This window comes from Drosophila novamexicana, unplaced genomic scaffold, assembly GCF_003285875.2.
Source record: "Drosophila novamexicana strain 15010-1031.04,08,12 unplaced genomic scaffold, DnovRS2.1 tig00000108-arrow-pilon, whole genome shotgun sequence".
NCBI classification, from domain to species: Eukaryota; Metazoa; Arthropoda; class Insecta; order Diptera; family Drosophilidae; genus Drosophila; species Drosophila novamexicana.
Genome location: NW_020824772.1, coordinates 4752816 through 4767773, shown reverse-complemented (window position 1 = coordinate 4767773; position 14958 = coordinate 4752816). Strand labels below are relative to the sequence as shown.

Below are 14958 nucleotides of genomic sequence, written 5' to 3'. Positions count from 1 at the left end.
TTATAAATCAAACGGGCAGCATCAAGAACAAAAAATAAATCTGGCGAGAGAATGATTGCCGGGCAACGATGACGATGATGGCGAGCAGCCATAAAAATCAGCACATTGTGTATTTCAATTATGAGCATCGTTATCTGGATGCAGAATGTGGCAATCATTACGCTCGGCCATCACATAATTTTATTTGATTTTTATTTAATTGAAATTTATCACAACAATAAGAAAAGAGGGAGGCAACTTTGCGAGTTTCAAGGCGCAGCTCGTGCCCATGGTTGCACCGTGAGATTCTCATATCTCTTGAGAAGTTCGCTTGTAATGCAGCACGAGAATGTGAAATTAAATGAAGAATAATGAGATTTACAGCCTTTGTTGTTGGATATACCCAGGCGTGTTATGAAATCTCGTTTCTTCTCTTCTTTTTTTGTGTTTTCCATTATTTTGAGTATATTCGATTACTTCTGCCGGTCTTAATCACAATTCCCTTGATTACACCAATACTTATTGAGTTGTTAAAATTGCGACTGTTGATTAAGTTTCTCGACTGATTGACGTAGTACTTACTGCAACCTTTAACAAAATATGCTATTATTTCACAACTGAAACTAATTCAAATAATTTGCTTCGTGGTTGCTACTCACAAACGATCAACAAACAAATGACCAATGGCCATGTGTGAGCTTTGGCCTTAGGCCAACCCAAGTTAATTGATATTTAGCACACCGAAGAGTAAGTACCCTTGTAGTCTTGTGGGTTAGAGTTTTGCGCATATGTGTGGAGTATTGCTGATTTTGGTGAAGATATCTTTTTAAAAAAGGAAAAATGCCAAAAAAAATAATGCACATTTCATGATCAAATAATAACACACTCTAGAAGGGTATAATGAAATCAAAAGCCAAAGCAGTAGCGTTCATTTTGAATGCATAAGACAGGCGACATTTTACGCACTAGTAGCCTGTGGCTTATGTGGTCGGAACACATTTTCAGATTAAAGTATTAAAGTTTTCAAATTGGATTAATGTGTGTCAATTAAAGAAAAGTGTGTGTGTGTGCGTGTGTACATGTATGTTGCATGAGATTCGCTTTTGAGTGCCAACGCTCCCCCTCTTACCTGTTTTTGCCCTCGCCTGCGCGTAGATTAGTTAATTAAACAAGAACTAAGGTTGAGGTTGGCAGGATTTGACTGCTGCCTTATGCCCCGACCACTAATTAAAGGCCACTTGGGATTTGAGCTCTTGTGGGTTTGGGCTTGATGTATTTTGGGGTTTAATGTTGCCGGAATGGTACATGTATAGTTTTACCCTAGATGACAAAGCATTGGTAGCCAAAAACTATGTTACTATAAGCTGCAAACAGAAAAATCTGCTTCAAGCTGCGAAAACATTTGCATAGGAAATTCTTATGTCTTGTGCCAAGTTCCGATGCGAAAGGCGAACAAAGGACACAAGGCAGGCCGTGGAGCCATTTGGCTAATTGCAAGTACGTGCAGGCATCGACGGCACGCCGATGCCAGGACATGAGGCTGCGGCAGGTCGAGTGCCTGTCATGACGGTACAGGCCGGGCTAACAGCTGGCCGTTGATAAGTAGCTCTGTTCTCGCGACGCAGTCACGTTCAGTTAGGAAAACTGATATAAATTATGAGAGCGCGTATATTTTATACAACTGTCAGCACAGTTGCGCCACTAGAACATATTTGGCTCTCATTTTTTTGTTGTCTTGCCGCGGCCCAAGTTACGAGAGTCTATTCCCGCTGCAGCGGCAGCTGAGCCGCCCACGCTTCGACAACTTTGCGACATGTTGCAGCGCTGGTGGAGGCAACGCAAAAAGCAGCGCATTGCCAAAGATATGCTTCCCTGGGCAATAAATTCGCAGACTGCCACACACACACACACACATAGGCACACCTATAGGACTCGGCGCTTGGCCCTTGGCAGACTCTTCGCATACACATGCACGTAAACACTCTCATTCGCATCTTGCTCTCCTTGTGTCTTGGCTAGTGCTGCTTCTTCTTAAGCGTACACAGAAGTTTGTTGCCAAAAATTTGCCGCCATTGGGTGTGAAGTTGGCAGCACACGACCTCGGCGATCTCCTTCGCCCACGCCTGTCTAACATGCTCGCATATTTTGCTGGCGTGAAATACCTAAAGGCTTTTGGAGAAAATTTTATTTCAGGCTCTGTTGCTGCGGCTGCTGTTGTTGCTGCTGCTGCTGCTTCGGCTGTCTCTGTTGTGGCCATAAACATGCACACAGATACACACTAATATACGCTTACAGGCACACTCAAACACCTTCCACTGCAAAAGGCAGTCAACTTTGCGGAAAATCGTTTGAAGCGCTTTGCACTTCGTCGACATCTTTCCGCTGGCTTTCTGCGGTGCCTTCAAGTGCTCGCCGCTATGAGAATCCTGTCTCAACACGAACGTGTGTGTGCGTGAGACAGAGTTTTTACGTCTGTGGGCTTGTATCTTGCATTGTTTCGCACTTTTGCCGAAATGTCACTTTGAACTTTACGATTTCACAGTTTTCTATCTCCAGGGCCGATAGTTGAATATGTCGGTCCGCTTAAAATTCATGAATACTCTTAAGTCGTATCTATACTTTTGAGTGATAATCTATATAGTATATATTAACAATAGATTTCGTGTATGGGATCAAAATATTTTTCAAATTTTTATAAATTTTTTCATCAGAATATCTTATCGCCTCATGCAGATATTTTAATTTGAATTTAAGTTTTTAAATATTTATTTACTGGTAAATATCATACATATTTATGTGTCGGTACAAAATTTGCATGCATAAAAATGTATTGGTTTACATTTTAAAAGCTGCTCACGTGTTATTTTTTGGAATAAAATCAAAAAACTTGTAACAAAATTAATTGTATATAATTAAGAATTCTTTGCAAAAAAATACAATAAATTCAAATAGGTCCAATTATTTCATTGCATATCCAACAAGTTAAATATTCTGTGTATGCAAGTTTTGTGCCTTTGGCATTTTAACCTCATCCTAATTTGGTATATTGATTAAGCATTGGTTACCGTTAACTTCAAGTGCAATATTGTGACATGGGTTTTATATTATGATTTATTATCAATTCTTCTACACGTCACACAATCCAGAAAGACCAGAGCTTCGCATTTCATAACTCATTTAGGTCTCTGCACGTGTCAACAAACCAAGCGTGACAGCGAAAGCATCTGATGGCATCCACCTTCAGCTAACCACACAACACACTGATCCCCCACACAAACACACACTGGCTTCGAGGAGAGCTTTCAAACCGACAGTTACAAACAAACAAAGGCGCTTCAAGTCCTAGCTTTTCGGGCCTGGCAATCAATCCAAATGATATACACATTCCAGTCTCCGGCTCAGTTCTGGACTGGCCTGGGCCTATGTTTGCTTAGCTGCCAGGCCAGACAGTTGCCCAAGATTTGATGTATTTGACATATAGACTGCACATCAGTCCTTTGCCGCTATGCCTCGTTTTTTATATGAGGCCAAAGCGCTTGTGGCCTAGCACAATATGTCTTAGTCGGCCGCAGGCTACGTGCTGCGCGAACGGAATGTGACTGCGTGTTTAACTGGCATATGGCTTCCCAGTGGATTAGCTATTGATATTTGATTGGGCTGCTGGGCAAAGGCAAATTATGCGAATGTCATGTTGTGCGCTGAAATCTAAATTATGACGGAAAATATTGAAAATTGTATGTACTTAAAATAGGTATGTATGCCGCCCACTTCCAATCTCTGTTTACAAAAATATATTAAAAATGCATTAAATTGTTTTAAAAATATTAATACTGACAATCTGACATTTACTTAATTTAATTAAATGCTGCACACTGTCGCATTTGTGACCATTTTTGGTAACTGGCAAATTGACACGAATTGGACATCAGGCTCGCATCTAATTAAAATAATGAGATTCTTGGTGTCGCTTTTGACGGAAGTATTTGGGGGGCGTGGAAAAGATTTAGCGGAAAGCTAGCTGAACACGCTACTTGGCACTGTCCTGCCGGAAGACAAGAAATGCGTAACAAAAGGCGCATAAAATAGCAAAATTTACAGCCAGAAAGAGTTCTCTTAATGTGCCATGTCGGCCGCTGCGCACGCCGCCAACCAGGACGACACCAGACACCGAGTCCGTCGACACCGAGTCCAGGACTATGTCCAATTTGATGTCTATTTTGGACGGCTTACGACTGGCGACCAGCGGCTTTTGGCCCCATTTCAAGAGTTTACTTATTGCGGCTTTTAAGAGCTTCCGTTTCGTCACGCATAACGCTTTCCAATGACATGAACATCAAAATCATCAACATTCCTTGAGCAACGACACGATCCGTTACGGGCACGTCTCGGCCCGTGTACGACGCCAGGCATAGCCAGGATACGGTCAGAATGTGTCTGCATCTATTAAGTGACAGCCTCTTAAATGGCCACCAGATATAACTACAAAGTTGAGCATGTGTGTGTTGTGTGACTAAACAGTACGGTCTGTTGGGCCAATGATTAAGGTATTTCATGGGCTGTGTTTGGTCATGTTGGTACATCCTTTGAATGATGCCGACCCAACTAGTTGTGTTCGCGACGTGCCACACTTGGTTACAAGCCTCTGTAGGGGACTAACATGGCGTATGCATATCTTTTATGAGCTTGTTCTTATAACAATTGACATCAGCGTCCACCGTCAAGCGGCGAGCCAACATTTAATTTGACGCCAAGTACAACGACGAGTGACTAAAATCATATTGACTGCAGTCAGTCAGACAGGCGAGACGAATGAAGCACGGAAAAATAAATAAACCGTTTGTGTAATTATCCGAATAGGCACAGCGCGCTGCGCCTAATTGATTGTTTTATTATTGATTGAGTGTCTTTTTGTTTTATTTCATTTTTGTTTTTTATTTATCTATTTACACAACTCAAATCGCCACAATCTGAGCACAGAGTCCAAGCCACGTGTAAATCACAGTTGTAATAATATTAGTAAAACGCCAGAAACAACACCAACAACAACTTGGCAGCTGGGCTTAAACGCACGCAAATATTATGGTAAATAAATTGTACTGTAAACATCATCAACACGTTCAATAAGTTGGTAACTTAATTACCAGTGCAAACAATAATATGCAAATACAATGAGAGCATAATACCAGCACCCCAAAGCATACCCAAACACCTAGGTGATGAGCTCAGCATTTAAATCAATGAGTAGCATCTGGCAATCAAAGTCAATGGCAACTGCTTTAATATGTTCTGGGCTAGGATATAAGCCGAGTCAGCTTGTGATTCATTTGGCATGAGTCTATAAACTGCTTTTAGGCAGGGCACAAAATACAGAAAATATCATTCCCATTGGTGCAGCATAAATTCAGACATTGAAAACTATTTCCGTTGCAACGGAGGAACATTAAACGTGTGCTAAAAAGGGCCGTAAATGAAAATTACCTATATTTAGCTTAGCTCTGAAAGCTCACGAAATTATGGTTATATGCAGCCACAAGTTCGTAATCCATATTTAATTTAGAATTGAAATTTATCCTAATATCCTAATAATATAATTTCATGCACACAATTACTCACACTCATATAAGTATCAACTCAGCTCAAGTGCATCGAAATTATTTCGATATTGGCTGATTTGAGGTGTCTCAACTGACGCTTCACTCCCCCTTCCGACAATTAGTCAGTAATTTCACGCCTGACCTAATAAAGCACAAAAACAAGTATTTGGATAAAAATCTAAGGTTACTTTGGAAGTATGACTTTTAAATACTCTAAGTTAAAAGATTTATGTAAGAAATAATCAATTCATTGAATTTATATAAAAACTTAAACTAAACTATATACACGATAAAACTGATGACGAAAAGTATAGCAAGATAAAAACCAAGCCAAACATATATAGCCACTGATGCATACATAGTTCGTCAAATGAACATAAGTTTAAACTCGTAGAACATCGCGTATTCGGCTGCTGACATTGGATTTTTCAAATATGGCTAGGAAGGAACAGTACTTGGAATCCGCTTACTCATTCATATATTATATTTTGACTCTCTTATGCCAGTTGCTGCTTTGTGGTGCTGGCGAATTAAGTGAGAATATTGAAAGTTGGAGCAAAATGCTTCCACAATTTATTGACAGTCAGGCTGTTGACGGCAGACAGAAAATTTTGACATACGATTTCAATTTTTCATGCATTTCGATTTCGCACTGACAAGCTGTAATGCGATTTATATTTGGGATAAAACAGATGCGCTGGCAAATGCAATATGCCAGTCAGATTGCTGGCAAAGCGGGTTAAACGCAAGCTACTTTAAATATTTAACTAAAACTATAATCATGAGATAGGTCAAGCGGAAAAGCAGCATACTTTGACCGCAACACAGATAATCTAAAAGCCTTAATTCATAAATTAAGTATCTCAAAGATACCTTGAATAGATTTCATTCTGCAAAGTGAAAGTAAAACTATTAATTTGTGAATCGTAAAATTATGTTCAAAATAACCAAATGTGCAGAATATACTATATACAATAATTTTGCCCCGCCGCTGCCTACAAATCGAACGATGAATATCTAAGAATTGGGCAATAATTTATGAAGCTGGCATTGGAGTTGAATATTGTCAAAGCAGTAGGCGGCAAGCTTACAGTTTCGAGCATACAATTAATTGATTAATTAACACTGCATATGATAAATGTTGCACAAGCAGCTGTCCATATTGATGGCTAACTATTTACACAGCAACTAGAATACGTACCTAAGCATTATAATAGCCTATATACATCGGTCTGTAACCGCAGAAGCAGCCACGTGTGACTTTCTTTAGGAAGGGGCGAGCATGAAACTGCCAAGTAATGTAATTATTGCAGAACTATTTATCATGTTTGGTGTCGGGTAGCTGGCACTTAAGCGCTTCGCATCGCCTAAGGCCTGTCAAATGTGGCGTATGCTCAATACCAAAACCGACCCTCACGCTCGAATATATCGTAGGTATTTATGTGCTTTTGTTGTATATTAAACACGGTTATGGCTGCCAGGAAACTATGCGAGAGGTTAACTAATTAGCATGTCAAAGCCATCCATTTTGCAGCTGCCCAGTTATCCGTAGAGCAATCATACAAACCCCCTTGTCATGCCAACCCTTCTTCAGCTCAACCCTCGGGCTGGTACCGACTTGAATAGCCAAAGGCGTAAATCCCATTTAATTATGCTTTTACTTTCATAAGCTTTGCACATACTATAAAATAACCGAGCTCATTTACAAGCACATCACTCGAAGCCAAAGGAATCTCGCTCGTAGCTATTTGAATTTGCTTTTCAGTGGCTTAGGGCAAAAAACCAATTTGCTGTCAATGTCATTAAAGGACCTAAGAAATTGGTGGTCGTTAAACAAAATAATCGGACCCAAAGCTAAATTTAAAATTACTTTAATTAAATTACTTAGTTGAGCGACAGGATTAGCAACACATGTCCTCCATGTGAATCTCACAGGAGCTAACCGCAAACTGTCTAAGAATGTAGAGATTTAAAAGTAAAGTTTTGAGATCTGGTTCCATATTATGCAATGTTATTTTGTATATGTAATGTATTATTTTTCATATTACCAAAAGAAAAGCATATTATCCTTTATTATAAGTACGCCTAGTTGTCTATTTACGCCCGTACACGTGGCTCTTGTGCTTATATATACCAACCTTACCCAGCTTTCGAATGCACCGATTTTTGATTCCCAGAACCTCATAGGGGCGACACGCACGACCGCTCCTGAGCAGCCTTCCTGGCAAGTAAATATATTTGTGACGTGTCTTGTGGCCCACAGGATTATCGGTCTTTATGCCCTGGACCGTATTACTGTTCGGTTTGCCTATGGGAGCAGCCCGAAAATTATTTGTTTCTTCACTGTTTTCAACTAGCGCAGGTAGGTAGCCGGCAGCTGCGTATACCCTTTCTCCATGAAGATGGCTGGGCAGAACAGGTACTCGCTCGTCGTTGCCGAGCAAGTGCTTCCTTTCTGGCGTGCAACCAATGGGCGTCTGTACTTGACCATCGGGGCACTCAATGCTGCGGGCCAGTCCAGCCTTATCCTTGGCCTCGTCCAGATTCTCATCAGCCCAGGCTCGCTGGAGTATCTGGTGCATATATAATTCACGATTGACGCAACCTTTATTGGCGGTCAGCACCTCGGTCGGTTTGCACTTCTTCGTATTCTTGTCCTTGGTTTCCGATAGCCTTTGTTTCTGTGGGTATTTTTCATCACCCGCTGGCTTCGACTTATCCGGATGCTTATCATTCCTTGGTTGAACTGACTTATCCGGTTGCTTGTTGTTCCTTGGTTGTACCTGTTGTACTGGCTTAACCGGTTGCTTCTCTATCTCTGGATTTAACGGTTGTACTGACTGATCCAGTTGTTTCTTTATCGTTGGTTGTACCGGTTGTACTTGCTTAGCCGGTTGATTCTCAGCTTGTTGTTTTTGTTGATCCGGCGCCTTCTCCGTCACCTGCTTCTCCGGTTGTATTGGTGGTTTGGGCTCCGTATCTGCCCTTGATTGCACCGCATTTGTTAGCGGTGTCGGCTGAGTTATTTGCCCAGCTGGATCTTTCACGGTCGAATCGACCGTTAGCCCAGTTTTGCTTACCAAAAGCAAAAGCACAACATAGTACATGCAATGATATAGCTCCATTTAGCTACTGTTACGTTAAATTATTGGCTATAACTGTTCTGGTCTTGGGCAGATCTCTATCATGTAGGGGCACAACTGGGCGTTACGAATCGTTTACGTTTGGGCGTGCAATCTCAATGCAAAAATAATTAAGCTTTCCATTAAATGTCATTGGAGACGCTGCTCCAAGGCGAATCAATTTCGTTCTTATTTGGCTTCCAACGACTTATTTACCATGCAGCGCGTCTGCCATAGTTAGTTGTTATTGTTGTTATTGCCGCTTCGCTTTGCAATCTCAATTTCCCCCACAATAAAATTAATGTTTTACGTAGCCAATTCCGAATCGTTTATTTCACATAAAAATGCGATAAATAAGCGACGCATCCTGTGCGATGACGTCGAGAAAGAAGAAGCCCAAAGGCGGCAGGATAAGTCCCTTAGCTGCTGCTGCTGCTTTTGCTGTTGATATTGCTGTTGTAGTTGTTGTTGGCTTGTGCACCTACAGCTTTGAGTGTTTATAGCACAAACGATGCGGAGGATGTGCTGCGAGGCGTACGCGCCGGCTTTAAGCGCAAAGGAGAGCTGGAGCAACTATGGGTTCAGAGTTTAAAAACAAAGTGCACAGTCCGAAAACAACAATGAATAAGATAAATAGGGTGGCAAAGGTTGGCAAAGTGAGAATGAGAGAGAGAGAGAGAGACAGAGAGAGAGAGAGAGATAGAGAGAGAGAGAAAGAGAGTCGAGGAAGAGCAGTGAGATCCATTGAAAGCAAAGACAAAAGCTTCCCTCGTTGCAGCACCATCACGCTGCTTGTGTCGTCTGGGCTTACCCACCACAATCACAGCAACTGCAAAAACAGAAATGCTAACAAGGATGTCGTCCACGTGGACCGCTGAACTTCTTACGTGACTGTTGTTAAAAATTTCATGTTAATGGCCACACGAAGCTTTGCTCCTAACCCTTTGCTATCGGCTCGCGCACATGTGTGCCGCTTTCCGCCCATCTGTTTGTCTGCATGTGCATGTGTGGGTGTGTGTGTAAAGAGGTCATTGTGCTGCCATATTTCGGTAGCACCTTTATGCTAGGTGGCTTTTTTCCTTTTGCTGTCCTTTGCAAATTAAATTTCGACTTGTGCACACGGTCCAAGCGCGAAAGCCAAACTCAGCCATAGGACAGAGGAAATGATTTTAATTGGGGATATCTTTTGAAACACTTGCCCATATTTATGGACTCCTTGATAAAGCAGTAAGAGGAGCAGCAGCAGCTGCTACAAAAGGGTGCACAATTAAAGGCGGAACTTCCTTAGAAAATAAAATCAAAATAACAAAGCGAACACGGCAAAAAGATAGCGCTGAGAGTTCCACTGAGATAACGAAAAATTAAAATGGACCCAGTACTGAGCGATTCAAGGACATAATGCGCTTTACTTTCTGCACTTCAGCTTGGCACTTGCTTCACTGCTGTCACTGTCACCTAGCTACCAAGCCCACAAAGGTGACTAGCTAGTCGGGCATTGTTCCTGCGGCCTTTGCAAGACTTTAGCTTTGGCTTTGGCTTTGCTTATTTTTGCGCATTGTTTGTGCTAGTGGTTTCTCTTTTGTTTTTTGTTTTTTTTATTCCCTGTTCCCATTGAAAGTGGGTAAGATGGGTATTATGGTTTTCGGTAAATGCATGTAACATGCCGAGCGACTCATCTTCAACCCCATATATATTGTTATTCAGTGTCAATAGATGCGGCGATTTTGCCACCTTCGTCTGTCTGTGTCTTCGTTGGTTCGTACGTCAGTAGGAATACATCGACCTTATAATGATTGAAAGAGCTACAGGTGTATATATAGAAATAGTTTTAATAATGCTTGTGATGTCAAATTGACGCCATAGGCAGGGTATCTCCTAGTGAGGCATTTCCGACTCGAGAACTCTTAGTTGTTTTATTTTGTATTTTTGTATCACTTTGAGTATTTGCTGTTTGTCCTGGTCCAATGGCTAGTTTGTTTGCTTGTCAGCGGCCCGGGCCTTTGCGAGGGTAATCAGATGAAAGCTTTAGTGTCAATTGGGCCAAGCTACTTAATTGCGAGAAGAGAAGCTTTGCAGTTGCTGCATTTATTTTCATCAGATTGAATAAGGCATAGTTACTGCAATGGGACAACATGAAACTCATAGAGAACACTTTGAAATTCATTTGCAAGGAGTCAAGTGGAAACACGTTATGTGTGTTTGCTTGCTCAAAAGTCATGTACGGGCAAGTTATTTGGCTCAAACAACCAATATAACAAACAACTAACACAAGCTGCACACTCGCACACATGCAAAAACAACAACAGCAAGGCAACAGTGTTGGCAATTGTTTTTGCAATGCCCACATCCAGAGCTGCATAAATGTTCATGAGAGCTCATGAAATATTAAATGTTTATGAATTTCAAATGTTTCTAACTTCATTTGCATAATCCTTGTGTTTGTCAAAACAACTAGAAAGTGTCACATATCATTTACATGCCGTCTGACGAATAGAAAATGCGACACGCAGCACTCGACACCAGGCAGACGACACACAAAAGACAACATTTAACATTCAAAGGCAACACGAAATGTATCGCAAAACGAGCAATGCTCCGATGAACCGTGAACCCCAGACCCAATATGAGACCCCACAGTAGTGAGCAGAAGTCAACGTTTGTATATCAAGCAATGGAATGCTGCATAATTTATGCAACACGCTTAACAGCTGCAAAAACACATGACTATTTCATACCATTTTTCTAGATAAAATTGGTATGCTTTGCTTGCATCGTAAGTATCGGATTCGAAGTTTCGGTATCTATTACTTATAACTTTATTAATTTTAATTGAAATGAATTTTAACAAACTAATCAATTTTATTTCTCTTTTTATCTTATACACTAAGCTCATACAATCCCTTACTACCTTGAAGAAATAGTAGTCAAGCCTTTCAAGAATTTTTAAGCAGCATTGAATAATCCTTCAGTGGCGTTCCTAAGCTGCTAATGCCCTCGCACGCAGTGCATTCGAGGAAGCTCTAGAGCTTTTCTCCAACGCACGTACATACCCAGAAACCAGTTTATTGTTATCGTTATCGTCTTGCCCCGACACTCTGCACGTCGCTGCCAACTGGCAGTTTGTGCATATTTTATTGCGTCCGTTTCCTGTTGCATTTTTGTTGCATACTTTCAGGCTAATTCGTGCTTCATATTTTTTGTCCATTGTTATTGCTGTAGCCTTTGCAGTTGGCGTGAATTTTTATTGTAAATTGCTTATGGGAGAGAGTAGCAGCTGCGGGAGCAGCGCCAGCAGCAATATAAAAACGTCAACTGATGGCCTTCTTATCGAGCGGCAACTGTTTCCTTGGCTATTTTGCATTAATTGCCACTCTACGCAGGCTTTGGGTGATTTATGAGCGCAGCTTAGCAGTGGCCACTTTCGCAAATATAAATACCAATAAAATAGCCACACACACACACACACACACACACACGCACGCACACACATACATTCCCTCGCACACAGCCAAGCCGTATGCTCATTCAAGTGTTCGAAATTTATAACACGAATCCGCTTGCCAAACAAGAAATTAAAAGTTTCTGACCCGCACACACAAACTTTTTGCACACGCATGTGGCGCATTGTAAAATTTATTAAACTAACTGCAAATTAGTGCAGAATTACATACACACACAGACACAGTTGACAACACATGTGTGTGCCAAATTTCGGGCGATGAAAAAAGAAACTGCTGCATAAATCAAGGCGCCTGCAGCAGGGCAATTGTTAAATAATGTTGCCAATTGGCTAAATACTTTCGTCAGCCCGCGCCGCTGCGCATCGCTCTGCGTTTCAGCTTCCACAATATTAAAGAAAAAGCGGCACCGCGTTTGAAAAGAAAAGTAATGCAGTGAGCATTCCCATAGATAGATGTTTTTCTGTAGCGGGGGGAGCACTTTCTTTTGGTGTTTTTCATGTATTTTTCCTTTATTTTTTTCTTGCGAAAATTGTAAAACAATTGTTATAAATTTAATGCGCCTTTTTTGGTGGCATGTTCTGGGCTTGATAAATGCAGACAATTAGCTAAATGCTTCACTGGCGCCAACAGCCGCCAACAGCTAGACAAGAGGACAGCTCTCGTTCCCGAGCTCCGTCAGTCCCGCGCTCCTCCAAAATGACTTAGTCATTGCGCAGTTTTTGACACGCGTCCAAATTAGTCGCTACTGCAGTGCAGACAAGGAAAACCAACAGATGAGTGAGACAGCGGGCTAAAGCAGCAGCATAAGGGCGTGGCCAGTACACCCAGTTGGAGGTCTCTTATTAATTGCGGCGGGCTGTACTGCAGGCGATAATAAAAGTTTCAAGGTGCTGGTCAGCAAATATTATTAATGCATTTTGTTTGGCCAGCGACTTTTGCGAACGCTCATTGCCATGGAAGTAGCTGCCGAGAAGTAAAAGTACAATTTACAACAAGACAGCCTTTTTCAGCATATTCAAGGCAAGATATCGCAAATATCATGATTCGCAATGCTTTGCTTTTCACAAATATTTTGGCAAAGCCACATTCCTATAAACATGTTTTGAATTTGGTATGCGCGCGCGCGTATGTGTATCTGTGTGTGTGTGTGTGTGTGTGTGTGTGTGTGTGTGTGTGGGTGTGTGTGTTGCACTTGTAAATCCCCTTGGCGCATTGTTATTTCCGCATTATAGAAAAGAGGGCATTGAGCAACAAGCGGAAATGGCTTAAAGGATATTGCAATTTTATTTTGGGAAAAAAAGCCAAATCAACCAACCAGAGGAACTGAAAATATGCAAAAGTGAACAGCACTCGAGGAAGAAGAATGCAAAAGAAATTGTACAAATATTACCTATGGTATACATATATGTACTAACAACTAGCATATTTCCCAATCGGCATTTTAATGGCTAGTTTTATAGCTACAGTTTCTGTTCAAGATTTAGCGCCGGTTATTGTTAAGTCACATGAACCTAATCCCGTCCAATAACTTACAAAACTCTCATTAATAAGTTACTTAGCAAATTAGCAATTTATGTGATATATCTGCAACAGCTAAGCGCCAAAAGTTTAGCAGACAAAGTAATTTCCCTTTACTTGCCTCAAAGTCGGTAAGTTTACTTTGGTTATTTTCATTCGATTGCAGCACGCAAATGCCAAAAACTTCAAAAGTGTTTTTGTCAAATGCTTGGGGTGCGTATGTGTGCGTGTGCGTGTGCGGTTGCGGCTGTTTCTCACAAATTCGCGTTGGGAAAACATTTAATACACACATACACTAACGCAATACTAGAATATATGTGAGCCACAGCAACTGGCTAACGAAGATAAATAGTCAAAAGTTTGCAGATGCCTAATTGACAAGAAAATCGAAAATTTCCTTAATGAAATGCAAAAATAACTAAAGAAAATATAACTTAAGCTGAGCTCAAGCGACTTCTCACCTTAAGTCTCTAGTTGTAAAATTAATATTTCTATCTCTTTCTCTACGAATGCTGCCTTTTCTTACTATTGCACAGATTAGAAATGTTGGAAAAGTCGCTGACTGCAAGAAAGCAGCGTAATGGACAAATTGTAATTTAATGCTCTTTTGCACCTTCAAAACCTTTCAATCCCTCACAAGATACGTAATCACATTCGAAGTGCTCGCCTCCCCCAAGCCTCGTTTACCCCTCAGCAAAGTCGGCGTAATCACCAACACTTGATGAAATGTTACAATTTATAAGACTAACCCACAGCGCGTTCCCTCTTTCCAAATGCCTTGGCGTGCATATATCTTGTGTATGTGCATTTGGGCGTATGTGCGTGTGTATGCGTGTGTGTGAGAGCATTATCCTTGCAGCGGCAGCTTGCTGGTTGCACAGTTGCCATTTGTACATTATTTTGAGCTGTACTTTGCTGTGCTCAGTGCTCGCTGAGCTCTTACTGCAATTTTGACACACCTGATGAATTTCATGCACTTAAGTGAAGAACTCCGCCCCGCCCCGCCACGCCCTATTTGAAGCTGCATCTGCACTTGTGCATTTTTAAATTATTTGATTGAAATTACAAACTGCAATTGGACGTGCGTCATTTGCACTGACAGACTTTTGCTGATTGCGGCTTAACAGCTATTGGAATCGGGATTAAATAAAGTATATAGGATATAGATATACATATTGTCCTTGTTAATAGCTCTGCCCAGGAGCAGCTGCTACCAATTAGCAAAGGCCAAATCGCCAAGCGCAAAACTAAACTCGTTAATTTTGCAGAGCTGACTGTGCCTTC

General features: G+C 41.2%; 1 protein-coding gene across 1 annotated transcript; it reads right to left on the bottom strand.

The window, feature by feature from the left end:
- Nucleotides 1–7584: 7584 nt before the first annotated feature.
- On the bottom strand, nucleotides 7585–8727 carry LOC115771853 (uncharacterized protein DDB_G0292186-like). The gene has a single exon (XM_030717735.1). The coding sequence runs from the start codon at nucleotides 8696–8698 to the stop codon at nucleotides 7667–7669; it is 1032 nt and encodes a 343-aa protein (XP_030573595.1). The 5' UTR covers nucleotides 8699–8727; the 3' UTR covers nucleotides 7585–7666.
- Between the last annotated feature and the right edge of the window lie 6231 nt (nucleotides 8728–14958).